We start from the raw sequence: 19,175 nt of genomic DNA on the forward strand, positions 1-19,175 counted from the left end.
AATGTCCCCAGGACTATACAGGTGGAAGGGAAATCATGAAACCGGGATCCAGATACAAGATCTGGATTCTTACCATGTTACAGGACCGTGACTCATGGAGTCACCAAAGCCTTTGCTCACAGAGAGTGCCATCTTGGTGGGCCCACCTTGCTTCTTCTGGACTGCACAAGGCTCTGTGCATGCTTCTGTCACCTTGGTGCATGACTCAGGCCAAGTCGCTAGGCCTCTTATGTCCCCTTACAGCACCGTGCTCATTCCAGCCAGGGCCACTGTGAGAACAAATCAAAGCAAGTGGAGAAATCCACTTTCAACTCACCAGAAATGTGTTCAGCTCCAACCACTTGCTGGTGCTTAGTACTGAAGGGGACCACAACTCAGACCCAGAACTCCAGGGACTGCAGGCTCAGGGAACCAGCAGTGTGAGCTTAGTGGCCCAGAGCTGAGGGCGTGCATCTTGAATACAGACAGGCAGGAGAGGCCAAGGAGGGAATAATCCAACACTGGCAAATATTTGGAGAAGGTGGGCTTTGAAAGACCTTGAGAGGCCATTGGCAGCGTGATGAGGTACTTCTAGAAGATCGCACTGTGGGAATAACCTGGTTCCAGAGCAGGAGTGGGGATGTGAAGGGGCTGGGCCTGTTCAAGTGGGGCATCTGTCTTTCTGGGGTTGCATTTGAGGAGGGGGTGGCCAGTGTCATAGTCTGCTTGGGACACTTTAACCAAATATACAGGGCAGCTTATAAACAACATGGTTATTTCTCACTGTTCTAGAGGCTTTGGGAGGACCTACTTTCTGGATAACACCTTCTTGCTGTGTCCTCGAGTGATGGAAGGGCGAGGGTCCTGTGGGGCCTCTTTATGGGGCACTCATGCCATTCACAGAGCCTCTACCCTCAGGACCTAATCACCTCCCCAAAAGGCACCATCTTTCAAGGCCTTGGGGGTTAGGATGTCAACATCTAAATTTGGGGGTGCACATTCAGATGATGGCACCTGTCTATGAAGGGTTTTCAAGCCACGGGGAAGACTTTGTCATATCTTCTCTGAGCAAGGAGAAGCTCCTGCTGATTTTGAACAGGGAAATGATTGGAGACCTGGTGCCAGAGAGGGTCCTCACAGGGCTGGACCAGAGGGGCTGGGGGAACCCAGAAGAGGGCAATGAGGGGGTAAAGATCCAGGCAACAGGTGATGAGGGGCTGGCCTGGGGCACTCACAGAGGGGGTGAGGAGGATGTGGGGCGTACCAGGGACAATAAGGAAGGTCACTGCACATGTCTCCAGTGGAGGAGACAGAGATGGCTTCCTCCCACTGTAGCACAGCTGCCCCACGCCCTGGATACATGCTGCTTCCCCACACACCTGGGGGAGCCTGGCAGAAGGCACGCTGACGCCTCTATTTGCTGGCTGTCTAGCTTGGCCCAGAGACACAGAGGCCTCGCTTCCTCTGCCTTCCTGCATTTGGGTGATCTTCCTCCCAATGACTGTCATAGTCATAACTACAATAATCATAGTGGCAATAACATGATTCTGAATGGATTGAGACTCTTTTTTCTGAGGATGCTAATATGTGTGAGGTGGGGATGGGAGGGGTCCTGCAGACTCAGGATGAGGCCCAACTGGCTGGAAAACCACTCCTGGCTGCGCAGAGAGGACCTAGCCCAGAGGGATGTGTTTCCATGCTCTGGAGCACAGAATCAGGCCAAGATTAGGGCACAAGTCCCCCTCAGATGATGGAGGGCACGGTGGCCCCTGCTGCCTGGTACATGTCCACTGGACTCAGCCTGGCTGGTAGTGATGGAGAAAGATGCTTCAGAGCTTCAAACCCTTCTCACCTCTAAGGAGCCTTTCCAGGGTCTCAGGGGACAGTGACCCTCCCTTCCTGCTCCAGGCTCCCTTCTTGCTGACTACACAACTAGCCTATAACAATACACACCATCTTGCAGCATTTTATGAAGAAAATGCCTGTCTGTGTTCATTATCTCATTCAGTCCTCCCCACCACACAGAGTAGCATTAATGTTATCGTTCAAGCTTGTTCTGCAAACTTACATGGAGCAGATAGTATTAAATACTGTGAAAATAAGGTCTGCTTGGGGTCAGTTGGGCACCCAAACAAGGGACTCAGGGGTTAAGTGGCTAGGTCTCTATGCTGCACTCAAACTCAGGTCTTCCCCAAGTTGTGTACCTTTCCCCTGATCCATAAGGCACTGCATTATTATTATTATTATTATTATTATTATTATTATTATTATTATTACTGGGGATGGAACCAGGGCCTCTTGCATGCTAGATAAATACTCTACCACTGAAATATGTCCCAGCTCCCTGCCACCTTATTTTTTTTAAACATGCAAACTACCAAATTTCAGCACGTTACTTCTTCAGGTTATGAATTTTCATTTTTCTCATCCCCCAGGAAAAATCTATTAAAGTACTCTACACTTACAATTTATTACTATTAGTACCCATTTATGGCAAGTTGTGTGAAAGTGTTTTAAAAACCCCGTTAGGCTTAGCAACGTGGTTAGGCATACAGTATTGTAGCTAATCAAAAAATATCTGTAAATGAGGTCTTGACTCCCAGCCTTAGCTGACTTCCTCTCAAAACAAGAGTATCTAAGTTCATCTTTAAAAGTCTTCTATACCCTTCACTTCTCAAACATTTGGAATTAAAAAAATGTTTTGCAGCTGTTTTTTAAATGATGTCCAATATTTAGGGAGATTACTGATGAGTCTGTTATAAAGAGGCAACACCTGGGCCCAGTAGGGACAATTTAAAAGCTTACCCTCCTTTCCAGTGGTGTGAAGGGGGACTTCATTGCATTTAGATTCTTTAGGTAGATATGGAAGGATGAGAAGTCAGAAATGCCTCCAGGCTGACAGTTCCTCTGCATGTTCTTTGGTGGGGACCCAGACAGAGGAACTCTCTTTTGACTGTGCGCATGCTGCCACATTCCGGTGAAACTTGGCATCTTCTGTTCTTTTTAATATTATCATTATTATTATTATTATATTCTAATTTGTTATATATGACAGCAGAATGCATTACAATTCATATTACACATATACAGCACAATTTTTCGTACCTCTGGTTGCACACGAATTAGAGTCACACCATTCATGACTTCATACATGCAGTTAAGATAATGATGTCCATCTCATTCCACCATCTTTCCTATTTCATTTCCCTGTCCCTCCCTCCCTCCCTTTTCCCTACCTATAGTTTGTCTAATCCTCCCAAGCTACTCCCCCAACCCCATTATAAATCAGCATCCTTATATCAGAGAAATCCTATGTCAGAGAAAACATTCAGCATTTGTTTTTTGAGGACTGGCTAACTTCACTTACCATTATATTCTCAACTCCATCCATTTACCTGCAAATGCCATGATTTTATTCTCTTTTAATGCTGAATTGTGTGTGTGTGTGTGTGTGTGTGTGTGTCACACAGTTTCTTTAACTGTTCATCAACTGAAGGACATCTATGTTGGTCCTATAGTTTAGCTATTGTAAATTCTGCTGCTATAAACATTGATATAGCTGTGTCCCTGTAGTATGCTGTTTTTAAGTCCTTTGGGTATAGACTGAGGAGAGGGATAGCTGGGTCAAATAGTGGTTCCATTCCAAGTTTTCCAAAGAATCTCCACGCTGCTTTCCATTTTGGCTGCACCAATTTGCAAGTCCCACCAGTAATGTATGAGTGTACTTTTTTCCTCACATCCTCGCCAACACTTATTGTTATGTCTTCATAATAGCTGCCATTCTGATTGGAGTGAGATGAACTCTTAGAGTAGTTGTGATTTGCATTTCTCTAATTGCTAGAGATGTTGAACATTTTTTCATATATTTGTTGATTAATTAACATCTTCTGAGAAGAGTTGGTTCAAGTTCTTGGCCCATTTATTGATTGGGTTATTTGTTTTTTTGGTGTTAATATTTTTGAATTCTTAATATGTCCTAGAGATTAGTGCTTTATCTGATGTGCATGTGGGAAAAATTTGCTCCCCAAATCTAGGCTCTCTATTCACTTCACTGATTGTTTCTTTGAAGAAGCTTTTTAGTTTGAATCCATCACATTTATTGATTCTGGATTTTAATTCTTGTGCTATAGAAGTCTTATTAAGGAAGTTGGGGCCTAATCAGACATGATGGAGATTTGGGCCTACTTTTTATTCTAAAAGGCACAGTGTCTCTGGTTTAATTCCTAGGTCCTTGATCCATTTTGAGTTGAGTTTTGTGCATGGTGAGAGATAGGGGTTTAATTTCATTTTGTTGCATATGGATTTCCAGTTCTCCCAGCACTATTTGTTGAAGAGGCTATCTTTTCTCCAATGCATGTTTTTGGCCCCTTTGTCTAATATAAAATAACTGTAGTTATGTGTAGCTTGTTTCTGTGTCCTCTATTCTGTACCATTGTTCTACCAGCCTGTTTTGGTGCCAATACCATTTTGTTTTTGTTACTATTGCTCTATAGCATAGTTTAAGGTCTGGTATAGTGATGCCACCTACTTCACTCTTCTTGCTAAAGATTGCTTTAGCTATTCTGGGTCTCTTATTTTTCTAGATGAGAAATACATCCTCTGGTCTTTTCTATTCACTTAGTGAACACAGGTTCTACTTCCGGATCCCATATGCTGGGGATACAAGTGAAATTCTGGGGGTGGCTGGGTGGGTGGGAAGTGATATGAAAAATAAGTACCTACACACAGAAAAAGGCAAGATAACTTCCTTACTTAGTGCTAAATGTTATGAAAATAAAGCATGAAGCACAAATAAAGCAAAATAATTCACTGGAGCAACTGCTGAGGAAACACTTCAGCCAGGTGTCACTGAAGGCCTCCTGAGAAGGGTGTTTAAGCCCAGAACTGACCGAGGAGTGGAAATCAGGCCCCAGATAGGAGGTCCCCAGGAGCAGGGGGGATGGGAGGGAACCCCTAGGCTATGAACATGCTGAGGGAGACAAGGTAGCTGTCTTGGGATGGATCCTTTGAAGAGAATCCCAAGACATTTTTTTTAGTCACCTAGACCCTGTTTGCCCCAGGTCTACAATGCACAGGAGGAAGAGTTAATTCCTAGATCACACATGATAGATGATAGATAGATAGAGAATGACTGATGATAGAATATATGTAGATAGATTATTGGTGCTTGTTGTTCAATAGATGATAGATGGAGAGAGAGAGAGAGAGAGAGAGAGAGAGAGAGAGAGAGAGAGACAGAGAGACAGAGAGAGAGACAGAGATACCTAGAAACTAAATAGATAGTGAAATAAAGTATATTTATCCAGACCCTGAACACAGCACCAGGTCCATGGGGATGGTGGCTGGTCCTTCGTCCATGCTTTCACAAAAGGGGTCTACATGTGGGCCCCTGTGGACTCAGCTCATGACAACTAAAAGTGAGGATGGAGGCTAAATTTCTCCCTGCCTACACTTGTGTCCTATGCCCACCACAGATGGCAGCAGCATGTGGACCTGAGGGCTGTATGCCAACTGGATGCTCCTGAGCTGAAGGCGGCCCTCACAGGGAGGCACAGCCTTCCCACTGCAGGGAGCCTCTGAGGCCCTCAGCTGGATGCCTCCCTGGAGAGCAGGTGGCAGCAGAGGGGGGAAGACACACAGCACATTTCCAATGCAGGACAGTTCTGAGGACCTCACCAGTGTGTGCACCTGGGGGCTGGAGGAGGGTCAGGGCAGCATTCATGTCCAGGAAAAGACCAAAAACCCCAAATATTCAGTCACTTTTGCCACACATGAACTGTAGGACACAGTGAACCACCATTCATGCTTCTCTGTGTGATTTTGCTTTTGCACAATGAAGTTAACAACGATACTTCCAATGCATATTTTTATGTTTATATTAAATAAATTAAAATGACAGATCAAAATTTAAAAATTCTACCTTCTTGAATGTTATTCCATCCACCATGCTTTCCATGAAACTCCCATATGCTCTCAGTGCTACTCTAACTGAGCCTTCCACCCAGTGCTGCTATATAGCAGGAGAACATGCAAATAGAGCCTCCCTCTGCTCATGAAAACCAGCCCACCTGACCCTGAAGCTCTGCAGAGGATTCTAGCCCTGGACTCCCAGGTTATCCCATTCAGTGATCTGAGCTAAACATAGGCTGCTCACCATGGAGTTTTCCTTGTGGTTTAGCTGGTTTTTTCCTTGTGGCTTTTAAAAAAGGTAATTAATGAAGAACAATAGATCCTGAGTGTGTGAGTAGACAAGAGTGAGAGAAAGAGTGAATAGTGACAGTGTCCTGAGCAGGCTGCCTCTGTGTTTGCAGGTATGCCGTGTGAGGCGCATCTGCTGGAGTCTGGGGGAGGCCTGGTGCCGCCTGTGAGGCCCCTATGACTCTCTTGTGCAGCCTCTGGGTTCACCTTCAGTAGCTACTGGATGAGTTGGGTCAACCAGGCTCCAGGGAAGGGGCTGGAATAGATCTTATACATTAGCAATAGTAGAGGGGTCATCAACTATGCACCTGGTAAAGGACCAATTCATCATCTCAAGACAATTCTCAGAACAGGTTCTACCTCTAAATTAGCCAGCTCAGAGCCAAGGGCACAGCCATCTATTACTGTGCTAGAGACACATTGAGGGGACTTCAGTGTGAGCCAAGACACAAACCTCCCTGCAGAGTACCCAGGGCCACTAAGCACACAGGAGATCACTACCAGGACAGGAGCAGGTGCAGATGAGGGTTGGAGGTTGATTTCCTGCATCTGGGGGCCTCTCCATGTATCAGCTTCCCAGGGGAGGTTTGTGGGTTTGCCTATACTAATTCTGGATATCTCTTAAGATAATTATTCTGTTTTTGTTATGTATTTCCTCTTTTAAAATAGTGCATAGGTATTGTACTCATTTGGTATTTCAGCCAGCTTTTTTGACCTTGCCATTAAAGGATATAACCAAAACAATTTTAGGTAAATAAAAGTTTATTTGAGGGCTCTCTGTTTCAGAGGCCTTGATCTATACAAGGCTGACTCCATTCCTTGGGACTCAAGCTGAGGCAGAAAATCATGCAGAAGAGTGTGGCAAAAAGAAGCAGCTCACATGGGGATCAGAAGCAGAGAGAGGTCTCCACTTGCCAGATACAAATATATACCCCAAACCACACCTCAGTGAACAACTGTCTCCAGCCACACACCACCTTTCTCAAGTTACCACCCAGTTAATCCCATTAGGGATTAATTCACTAATTAGGTTAAAGCTATAACCCAATAATTTCTCCTCCAAACCTTCTTGTATTGTCTCACACATAAGTTTTTTGGGGACACTTCACATTCAAACAATAACATTGGGATTCATTTTTATATGATTATATAATTCATTAAATATAAAAGCTATTTTTCTGCCCTAGTGACTCCTCTTTCCTTCTCCTCAAATTCCCCAATTACTTTATTGATTTTTCTTCCATGTTTTATACGTTTGTTTAAATAAACACTATGTATATGTTTACACCTCTCTCTCTCTCTCTCTCTCTCTCTCTCTCTCTCTCTCTCTCTATATATATATATATATATATATATATATATATATATATATATATATATAAAACTCCTGGTTCCTCCTATTTCCTGTCCATCCTTACTCACCCTTAGTCACCTTCATCCTCTCCACTGATCTCTTGTATTTTCTTGGGATTCCACCTGCCTTTATTTTCCTTATTTGTTCTAGCTTCCAAATATGAGAGAAAACACTGTACCGTGACTTTCTTGCCCTAATGTTCTCCATCTCCACTCTTTCATCATAATTTCATGCTTTCTAATGACTGAGCAGAGCTGCATTATTGGTATATGACACACATTTACTTTATGCATCCATTATTGATGGGCATGTGGGCTGGTTGCATACCTTGCTCTTGGGAATTGTACTGTGTAAACCCAGAAGTGGCTGGGTCATAGTAGTTTGCTGACTTTAGGTCTTTTGGATAAATATCAAGTAACAGGAGAGCTGGGTCACAATGTGGCTTCATCCATGCTATTTTGAGAGATCTTCACCCTGCTTCCCTCAGGGTAGCTCTCATCTGCAGTTCCACCAATGTGAGAGTGTACCTTTCCCCATGTTTTCTACAGCACATATTTTTATTTGTATTTTGATAACTACCATTCTGATTGAAGTGAGAAGGAATCTTATTGTCATTCTCATTGACATTTCTCTGATTGCTAGAAATGCAAATTTTTAAAAAATATTTTTAGTGTGTTGTATTTGTGCTTTTGAAAAGTGTCTGTTATTTGCCCATAAGCTATTGAATTCTTTGTTTTTGAAGGTTGAGGCTTTTGAGTTCTTTATATATTCTGGGTACTAATACCTCTCTGAGGAGCAGAGCAGAGGTGTTCACCCAGTCTCTAGGCTCTCTCTCCATGCATATACATTTCTTCTGGGCCATACAGAACCTTCTGATTGTCACCGTCCTCATTGACTGATCTTGATTTTTTTTGCACTTCATAATGTTGTTGGTTGGTTTATTTTTTAAGACTCTTACCCTTGTGTTCACATCATTAGCCAACATACATGGTTAGTTTCATCTTTTCTGACTTGGATGATTTTCAACATTCTTACTGGCTTATCGCTTTGTCAGGGTCCCAGACTTTAGTGGAACAGGAAAGTTGAGGGGGGCTTTCTTGCCCTAGTTCAGTCTCAGGGGAAAGCCTTCACAGTCTCCCACTAAAGCAGGATTCACTTCACTGTTGTGTTCCTCCTGCAAAACTTTCATGTTACTTTGATCTTAGAAATTGCTGGATTTCATCCAGTAATAGGTTCTGTGCTTGTGCAGATACTCTCTTAATGTTGGCCTCTGTTGTGCTGAGGAAAGAATCACAGTGAACTGCTCCTTTATCTGTCGAGGCATCCCAGGCCCACCTGACAGGTGTGGCTCACTTACTGTGCTCTGCTCTTCAGTTTGCAGCTTGCCAGGACTTTTCTGAAGAGTTCTAGCACTGAGTTTACCATGGCTATTAAAATGGGTTTGGTTACTCTTCAGTCAAATACCTGGAGATTGTAGTGTGGGCAGGCTGACTCACCACTCTGACTAGGGTGAGAACACATGAAAAATCAGACTGGACTTGTGGCTATAGACCTGACCATAATCATTGCACACACACAAAAATACTTTCTCTACCATGGAGCCTGTGATGCTGAGCAGGTGTGGAATTTGCCTAAAACCATCTCCACATTCACTGCATGTGAAAGGCTTTTCTCCAATGTTAACTCTTAGGTGTGCAATGTGATTGGCATTTCTTCTAAAGATTTTTGACTTTTACTACACCCCTGATATCTTGTTACAGTAGGATCTATCTGGTTTATAAAAAGGCTGGACTGATGGTGAATATCTTCTCACATTCACTCCATTCCTAGTGCCTTTTCCCCTATGAAATGCCCCTGCACTCTCAGTGCTCCCTGGAGGCTGCCCTCTGGTGAGTCCCCTGGACCCTGAACACACTTGAGCTAGCTGAACGTCCTTCCACCTCCCTGCTCTCCAGGCCTCTCCCACAGGTGGTTCTGCAGCTGCTCAAGGCTGGGACCCCGTCCTCCTCTTTTAAGTGTTACTCCTCAGGGCACAGCATGGGTACTGAGGGTTCCCACTTAGCTCTTATCCTGTGGTGCCCTCTGTCCAGATGGATCCTCCACAGCCTCTGCTCTGTGCCAACAGCCCTTCACCATCCACAGGTGATTCTGCAGCCTCAGGAATCAAGGTTAATTCCTGCCCCACAGCAGATGACCTCAGACTCTCTTCCTGCTGGTGATGTCACAGTAGCAACCAGAGGCATTTGGTCTCTGCATGGGAACAAAATTCTCTTCTGTGTTGCCCTCTTGTTCTGGTCACTCTTAAAATGTCTTTAAAATATATGATTTTTCAACTCTACCCCTGACTAAACAAATGAGGACATTAAGTATTTCCGGTTTTGTTATGGGCTCTATAAGAAGAGGACAGACTGGAAGAGGGAAATGTAGGAGGCTGACCTTCAGGCCCAGAGTCCTCATGGTGGTGCAGCTGTGCAGGCACAGATACAGGCAGGCCTCAGACATCCTCTGAGAACTTGAGAATCTCAGGCATCACAAGGGTATGAGCAGCTTCATCACGAGGGGTTTAATGAGGAGTAGTGCAGAATACAGTGACCTCACTGATCCTGGGGGAGCAAGGATGGGAGCTGACCCTTGACCATGCTGCCCTTGCACCTGCAAGAGCCCCACAAGCACACCACACCACTCATCCAGAACCTTCCTGTGTGGCTGCAACTCACCTCTGCATGGCTGTGCACTCCTGCAGGAAACATCCCTTATTGGTGTGATGCTAGCAATCCCTGCACACTTGGCCTCCCCATTTCTGGATGGCTGGCAGGAGGAGGACCAGCAGGAAGCATGAAAGAACTCCCCAGCTTGTCTCCCGGTGCCTCTGAGAAGCACAAGGCAAACACTCTTCCTGGGAAAGAGGGTGGCACTGCCGTCTGCTCCCTACTTGTACCCTAGGACTTCCTCATGCAAAGCAGCTCCCAATCTCAAGCTGAAAACCCAGCCTTGGCTGAGCAGCCCCCGTCTCCTTCTCATTAGTTCTTCATTGCAGCCTGGAGGTTCTGGTGCTGCTCCTCTGCCTGGTGACACCTCTCTTTGAGAATGTACAAGGATTTCCTGAGAAGGTTGTGGTTATGCAGGTGCTATTGTGATTAACAAGAGGTGATGTTTCTTGTACCCAGGTGTCATGTCCCAAGTGCAGCTCAGGAGTTGAGACCTGGCCTGGTGAAGCTCTTGCACACCCTGTCCCTCACCTGTGCTATCACTGGATTCTTACTTCCCACCTATGGCCTGAGTTGGATCTGCCAAGATCCTGGGAAGGTCCTGGAGTATGCTAGAAGAACATATAGTGGTGGAAGCAGATACTATTACACACCTGTTCCTGAGCCCCCTGCTGTTCCTGAGGACTCCCTGATGGACCTGAGCATATGCTGGTTCTTTTCCCCAGATGTCCTTCCCAATTGCACCTGCAGGGGTTGAAATCAATACTCCTGAGAGTCAATATCACCAGGGACATTTCCAAGAGCCAGGTATCGTTAGAACTCAACAGCTTAATACCTGAGGATATGGTTGTGTATTCCAGTGGGAGACACCCAGTGAGGAAACTCAGTGTGCGCCCAGTCACTAACCTGCCTATAGGGGAAGCTCAAGACCACCATGGGGATCTAAGGACCACCAGGTGGAGCTGAGGACCAGCAGGGGATCTCAGAATCAGCAGGGGACTCAGGGGACTCAGGGAGCTCAGGACAAGGAGGGGGAGCTCAGGGCTATCAAGGGTAGCTCTGCCCCAGGATAAGGTAAAGAACTGTCCAGAGGAGTGTTTGTATTAAGATATTTTGTCTAATTATACAAATTCCAATTTCTCTGTCTGATTGCAGTTCTTAAATGTTAAATGTTATTATCCGTAAGTAATATTCTGTTTTCCTACTCTGGGCCCATGTACTTGTGAGGTTCAACATTTTCATGAATTTCAACATTAAATTCTCAGCCTTGATAACTATATCAATAAGTCTAAAGAATTTTAAATATTGTGTGATTCCTTCTCCTTATTTGCTGTGCACACAGAGAAAGAGGCACACCTGAGGATTTGAAGCAGCATCATAGGAACATGAGAACACGAGGCTTGCCTTGCTCCAGACTTCTAAAGCAAGAGTGTTTCAGCTTTGGAGGCCAAGTCAGACTTGCTCGTCCCTAGGAGCCAGGTCAAACTCACATTTGAAACTGTTGTAGTTTTGCAGTTTTCCATAACATGAGCTGCCTGAGAAAGCATTTCCCACCCACACCCAATCCCAGGAAGATCCTTCACTGTATCCTGTTTTACTTTCTTCTGTTAAGAACAACATTTCTTCTGACCACATTGGAGGGCCACATTCTCTGCAATGTCTGTGAATTTGGATTTGGTTATTTGCATTCATCATAAAGAATTTCCCAGGGGCAAGAAGGATGAAAAAAGCTGACAGAAAGCAAATGAGTTACAGGAAGTTTTTCTTCAGCTATAACTCACAGTGATCTTGGCAATGGATCCTGTCTTAATTAGTCAGCACTCTCAATGTTCACAAACTAGAGTAGAATCATCTGAGCTGAAAAGGAGGCCACTCAGAAAAGTTCCAAAGCAACATGAGTCCTGGCTGCAGAACTCATGGAGGAGAATTGAGAGACAAGATATTGAATCCATGCACCTTGATCATAACAGAAATGCAGCCTAAGTGAGACTGGATGGAAATGTTACCTCAAGCAGGGCCATATGAAGCCCTGGCAGGATAGAGTCTACCGTCTCACACTTGACACAGGTGAAGTGGGAATGAGAATCCTAAAGAAGAGTCCAGATTCCCCAGGTCAGGGCTAAGATCATCTGAAGATGTCTCCCCTTTAGTACGCCTGGAAGAATAGCTTTTTAAGTTAGAAGATTTTCTAGGACATAGAAAGTTCACCAGATGGCACTCATGAATTTAGGTGGTAAAATCATGGAGATGAGCAAGGTCTTGGGCTGTGGGCAAGGCAGGTCTCACTGCAGTGACACTGCACAAGGAACTGGACCTGGGGCTCCCTCCCTCACCCCATACTTCCCTGCATGCCAGCCCTGTCTGATGTCAAGCTATGCTGCTTGAGTAAACTCAGTGGTTCTCAGCCTCAGGCTGCAGCTGAGAGCTGCCTTTTCTCCCAGGACTCACACCTGGCCCAGCACCTCCCTGCTGTCCTCTCCTGGTGGAGACCAGAGGGCAGGACAGATGAGGGGAAGAGCTCAGAGCAGATTCCCACCCATTGCTGTCCACAGGAATTGGCTGGACAGTCAGGAGGACAAGCAGGGCAGAGGGTGGGGGAGGGCATTGGGCACACAGCAAGATGCCCCTGCCCTCCTGAGACCCTGCTCCCTCCTCTCCTGCTCAGTCTGTAGCCCCAAAATCTCACAGAGATGAAAGAGAAGAACTAGTCCTGAGAACAAAGGGGGGCTCTTCTCCCGGATGTGGGGAACCCCATCCTCAGCCCTGGGCTCTGTTCAGTCATCACTGAGGGCTTCTCCTTCAGGGCTGGGAGGTGAACCTGGGGCCTCTTGCATGCTGGGCACGTTCCTGCCACTCTGAGACCCTCCCAGGTTCAGGGAGGAAGGGCTTGAAAGAGGCAGCCTGGGCTCAGGAGGGTAGGCTCCCCCTCTGACAGCCTTCCAGCTCCCCTGAAACCACCTGCTCTCCTCTCACAGGTAAAGCTCCACTTGGGTTCCAGACAGGGACACATCTCAGGAGCACAGAGGACCTGGGCAGCCTGAATTCAGCCTCTCCAGATATCAGAAAGGCCTCACCCACATGCAAATCCCTCCTCCTGCTCTGGGTTCAAATGCCCTCTGGGCTGTGGGAGCTGCCAGCTCTCTGCTCAGACAGGGCTGAGGTCTCTGGGAAGTCAGGTGTGGTCTAGAAGATGAGGCTGCTGGGTCTTGTCCTGTGCCTGGTCACAGCTCCCCAAGGTGAGTGTCCCCAGTGTCAGATGTGTATCCATGGGGAGGTTGTGGCTGCAGGTGACTGACAGGGTATGACTGTCTTTGTCCCCAGGTGTCCTGTGCCAGGTGCAGCTGCAGGAGTCAGGACCTGGCCTGGTGAATCCCTCGCAGACCCTGTCCCTCACCTGTGCTATCTCTGGTTACTCCATCACAACCAGTGATTACTGGTGGAGCTGGATCCGTCAACCCCCAGGGAAGGGGCTGGACTACATAGGGTACATAACTAGTGGTGGTGGTACTAACTACAGTCCATCCCTCAAAAGCCGAGTGTCCATCTCCAGAGACACGTCCAAGAACCAGTTCTCCCTGCAGTTGAGCTCCCTGACCACTGAGGACACAGCCACCTATTACTGTGCCAGAGACACAGTGAGAGTACCTCAGTGTGAGCCCAGACACTAACCTCCTGCAGGGCACCCATGGCCAGCAGGGGGCGCTCAGCACACAGGGTCAGTTCCAGAGCAGGGTCAGAGGGAAGAAAGTGAAGTTCCCCTCATGTCCTGAGGTTTCTTCCCAGCCAGCACACCCCCTAACACTACCATGAATAGAGATTATTTACATCTTTCTTGTCTCAGAATCTCAGAAGTTTGTCCTTCTCTAAATCAGGCTTGTATGAAATTCTCTTGCTCAGCACAGGCTACTGAACAATATTTCTTGATGAACATTATTTTTTTAACCTTTATTTATTTATTTTTATGTGGTGCTGAGGATCGAACCCAGGGGTTCACGTGTGCTAGGTGAGCACTCTACAGCTGAGCCACAACCCCAGCCCCCCCCCACGAACATTAATTTTTTAATGATATTTTCTGCCCAGTGTCTGCAACGTGAACTTTATAAACTTATCTTTTCAGTACCAGGGTTTCATATCAGGGGGCCCTACCCTGAGCTCCATCCTAGCCCTGCCTCAGTTTTATTTTAAGACAGGTTCTCTCTAAGAGGCCCAGGCTGGTCTTGAATTAGTTATCTTCCTACCTCATCATCCTGAGTACCTGGGATTAAAGGTGAGCTCTACCACATCCAGGTTAACTTTATAAACATTTGATGCCATGTCTTATCCCCTCCATGCTCAGATGGATACCCTGTTCTCTCCCCATGACACCTTCCCATTCCCAATCTGCTCAGTGTGCTTCCTGTTATGGGTCAGGTCATAGGACACATGTTACAGTAGAGCCCACATACTGCCAGAACCTTTCACACCTGGGACCTTTGGCAATGTCTAGAGTCAGTTTTGTTTTCTCTTCTGTTAAAAAAGAAATTTTCCAAGGCAATTAGTTGTTAGGTACCATTGTAGCTGCCAAACCTCCAGCCATCACACAATACTACCCACAGCAAGGCATTATTTGAACCAAATGGCTATGTACGAAACTGAGAAGCAGTGATAGAAAGGCCTAAACCCAGTTAAAATGCAGAGAAATATGCATATTCAGAATAAACTTTCATGTATGTGAGCTGTCTATCCTAGTGATGATGCTGTGTGACACCCAATTCCAAAACCCAGGGCTCCAAGTTCTGTATGGCCTGTGGACAGGGGTGACCTGAGAAAGGTCTTGAAGAGAAAGGGGCTCCCTTGGCAAAGACCCAGGAGGGAGCATGGTCAGTTATGTAGGAGACTGTGGGAGCTGTAAGGTGGCTCTGAAACTAGCTCCAGGTCCCTGAAGACATGCTCTGCTCAGGACCATTCTGTTCCCATCTTGGTGTGAGGTGACCCCAAATCCAAGAAGCTCCAGGACACGTGCTGGGGAGAGGCAGCTTGGAGCCTGCCTGGGTTTCCAGCCACTGTGGCTGGATGCAGGGTCACAGAGAGGGACACCCTGGGCTCTGTTACTACTCACACCAGTGTCTACCCTGTCCTGAAAGTCCAGCTCCAGTCTGGGTGAAGATGAACAGTGGCAATTTTGATATCCCAGATCATCCTAAGCTACTCCGGGTTCATTCCAGAATATTAAATTATTGGGAATATTTGAAAAATATGGGCTGGTTGACAGCTATGGCACTGATTTTAAATATAAAGTTTGCTAGTGGCTAAAATTTATACTACTAAAATTTGTAACAATGCTTGTCAATTCTACATCTATCGTTAACAATCTCATTTTTTAAAATTTCTTTAATTTTTTGTGCATCATAAAAATGAAAATTGTGTAGTCCGTTTTGATGTAGTTTTAAATGCATATACACAATTTTATAGCAGAGCAATTTTACCTGTGTACCTTGTATATCTTAAATTTCTCTGCCTGTCATCATCTTTTCAATTTATTATATATGTTTGGTCATACTAAAAGAAAACACAGGGGCCTGCTGGCCGGGAGCACCTGGGGAGCCGCGGGCGGCGGGCGGGAGGGAGCACGGGCCTGGGCCTGGCGCGGGCGGCGGAGCGAGCAGGGCAGCCGAGCCCAGCGCTCCCTCCCCATGGCCGGGAGCAGGCCGCGTAGGCGGCGACGGCGCTGAGAGGCCAGGGCGGGGCGGCCGGGGGCCTGCTGCCGAGTGGAAGATGAGCGCCCTCCTAGAGCAGAAGGAGCAGCAGGAGAGGCTGCAGGAGGCCGCGGCCTTGGGGGACATTCGGGAGGTGCAGAAACTGGTGGAGAGCGGGGTTGATGTGAATTCCCAAAATGAGGTCAACGGCTGGACTTGTTTACACTGGGCATGTAAACGCAACCATGGTCAGGTGGTCTCATACCTGTTACAGTCAGGTGCTAACAAAGAGATTCTTACCACAAAAGGGGAAATGCCAGTGCAGTTAACATCAAGGAGAGAAATCAGGAAGATCATGGGAGTGGAAGAAGATGATATTGATGACGACACCCTTCCTCAGCTGAAGAAGGAGTCAGAACTGCCCTTTGTTCCCAATTACTTGGCCAACCCAGCCTTCCCTTTTATCTATACTCCCAGAGCAGAGGATTCACCCCAGCTGCAGAATGGGGGCTCCTCCACACCCCCAGCATCCCCCCCTACAGATGGCTCACCTCCATTGCTGCCCCCTGGGGAACCCACCCTGCTAGGAGCCTTTCCCCGGGACCACCCTTCTTTGGCACTGGTTCAGAACTGTGATGTGACTGCCCCCCCTGCCATACTCAGAACACCAGAAAGCACAAAACCGGGTCCTGTTTGTCAGCCACCAGTGAGTCAGACCCGCTCCCTTTTCTCTTTTGTCCCATCTAAGCCACCAGTGACTCTGGAGCTTCAAAATGGGACTTATACAGGACCGGCGCCAGCATTCCAGCCATTTTTTTTTTTTTTTTACTGGAACATTTCCGTTTAATATGCAAGAGCTTGTACTCAAGGTAAGGATTCAGAACCCATCTTTTAGAGAAAATGATTTCATTGAAATTGAACTGGACCGACAAGAGCTTACATACCAAGAACTGCTCAGAGTGAGTTGCTGTGAGCTGGGTGTTAATCCAGATCAAGTGGAGAAGATCAGAAAGTTACCAAATACGCTGCTAAGAAAGGGCAAAGATGTCGCTTGACTCCAAGATTTCTAGGAGCTGGAACTGGTTCTGATGATAAGTGAAAACAATTTTCTGTTCAGAAATGCTGCGTCCACACTGACTGAAAGGCCTTGCTACAACAGGAGAGCTTCAGAACTGACGTACTAATGCAGCAGGGACTTTTATCGCTGAGTATTGTGACAATGTATGTCACCTCTGGGCCAAGGACAAGCCATTCATCCAAAAGCCTCGGATGGCCACGAGGTCCCCTGGTGCCACTGCGTAGTGTACACTAACATCGTTGTTCTGCCAAGGCAGGAAGCCCCTGTCCCCCAGCAGCAGTGCCACTCTTCCAAGCCTCTTGGTGCACAATAAACCTATTGCTTGAAGCTCTGAACAGCTGAGAAGTGGTCTGGAGAGGCAGAAGCCGGAGGTTCTATATCCAGTGTGTTTTATGTGCAGAATGTAAGAGAGTTGTCTAAGCAGAAGCTGAGAGAGCACAGAACCTATTTCCGGCCACTCCTGTTGACAGTGCACCTGAAGGGCTGGGCGTGCTTTTCTTAGTGTTGCATGCTCATGACTCTCCTGAAATTGCAAACTGACTAGAGAGGAAGACTGGGGAAAGCACCGGTACTGGACAAAGGGATTTTGGTGTGACTTGTGCTGTGAGGTTTCTTAGAACATATTTATAAATGTTACTCAGGTGAAAAGTATTTAAGTATACAGTTACCTAATTGTAAATAGGCTGTTAACCAAAAGCTTCCCCTCCCCCACTTTTCCTTTGCGAACACTCACAACTGCTTCTGTCTCCACTATCATCTCTGCTTTACCTCCCCTTCACGGTCACAAGAGGGCTCTCTGAGGCTTTCTAAAAAAGCCACTGCATTTTTACTGAGGCGATTCCTGTCATCAATGTATTTAATTGCACTGTTTGAGAAGAGCACAAGCATTGCCAGTCCGTGTTCTACATTCTCATTTTCCACTAGAAATGAAAAGCAGTTTTTGAGCCTGAATCTGTTGCTATTTTACAGGTTATTGTGGGAAATTGAACTAAAGGAGTTAGCATCTTTATTTTTGTAACAAAGATAAAGGTTATTTTGAAATTATTAGGATTTTTACACAACTCTGAAATCTGTTGCTTTTTTAAACAAATCGTTTGATCTTAGGGATTCCCCCTACTGCCACCACCAATCCACTCAACAAAATCAGTTGTGAGTCTACCAGACTTAAAAACAAAACTTACCTGATTAAACTATTGAGCATGGCATAAGAATTTTGTTCAAGAATGCATTTGAGGATTCTTTTCATTTTCTTCAGCATCATTAAGGTGAAAGAAAAGCTACTGTCTCATTGAAACAAACAGCTTAGCTTTAGAAATCAGAGCTGCCCAGGTAGACAGGAGAGCAGGGTTTGAAGCCAGCTGTTGGAGAGCATCCCTGCTGTCTTAAGAAGCTTTCTCCCCATAGTGCCTATAGTTTCCAAAGAAACTTAACTTCCTGACTGTGTTAACTTAATTTTATTAGAACACTATAATTGAGTAAGAAGGTGCAGAAGATGTCAATGGAAGAGAATGTTGTACTAAGATAATGGCCTCCTGCTGCTGCTTAAGTACTGAAATGAGGCTGAGATATTCTTCAAGGCCAACTTCTTGCAGTCACTCTGTTTAATGACTTCCTCGTATCCCCTCCCCCCTTACTGCTCGTGACTTACCCTTGTGGAGTGTGCATAGCATAGTGAAGGTTACTTTATTACCTACTTTCTCTTAAGTGCTTTAAAGAAACCTCCCTTGTGTTTCAACCAATCAGAAACTACATTATCTAGATGTACTAACCTCTTCCTTCACTTTGAAAAGTTACAACTTACTGATACAATTAACTATGGTTCTATCCTTCAAGAAATGGTTCAGTATTAATTCATGTCTAAATTACTGGGGTTAAAACTCTTTTAGCCACCTAGATTAATTAGAGATTCTCAGAAGCAGTGGAGGCCCTTGGCTAGGAGGTGGCCTACAGAGTTGTTCTCCAGGCTCAGAAGCAGAGGGAGCAAGGGCTCTGCCCTACCCTGACCTCTCTCCATAGAATCCTCTGTGGTCAGTGACTCTGGCAGTGGGATTAGACTGCACAGTTGCTGGCAGGTGAGTTTAAAGTCTTAATCTATGCATTCAGAGAAATATTTTTATATGCTTTGTGTAATTTATAACAAGAGTTTTTTTTAGCTTTGTTAACTGTGAATTCTCTCCTTCCCC

The 19,175-nt window shown here is 45.9% G+C and overlaps 1 pseudogene and 1 gene segment (V, D, J or C); both read left to right on the top strand.

Annotated features, from left to right (window-relative positions):
• The first annotated feature begins 13,429 nt into the window (after positions 1-13,429).
• LOC144252912 (immunoglobulin heavy variable 4-30-4-like) lies at positions 13,430-13,907 on the top strand. The segment is given in 2 exon segments: positions 13,430-13,475; positions 13,561-13,907. Coding segments are annotated over 2 exon segments (393 nt in total).
• A 1,988-nt stretch (positions 13,908-15,895) lies between these two features.
• LOC144252924 (ankyrin repeat domain-containing protein 40 pseudogene) lies at positions 15,896-17,155 on the top strand (annotated as a pseudogene).
• The last annotated feature ends 2,020 nt before the right edge of the window (positions 17,156-19,175 follow it).

This window comes from Urocitellus parryii, unplaced genomic scaffold (genome assembly GCF_045843805.1).
Source record: "Urocitellus parryii isolate mUroPar1 unplaced genomic scaffold, mUroPar1.hap1 Scaffold_67, whole genome shotgun sequence".
Lineage (NCBI taxonomy): Eukaryota > Metazoa > Chordata > Mammalia > Rodentia > Sciuridae > Urocitellus > Urocitellus parryii.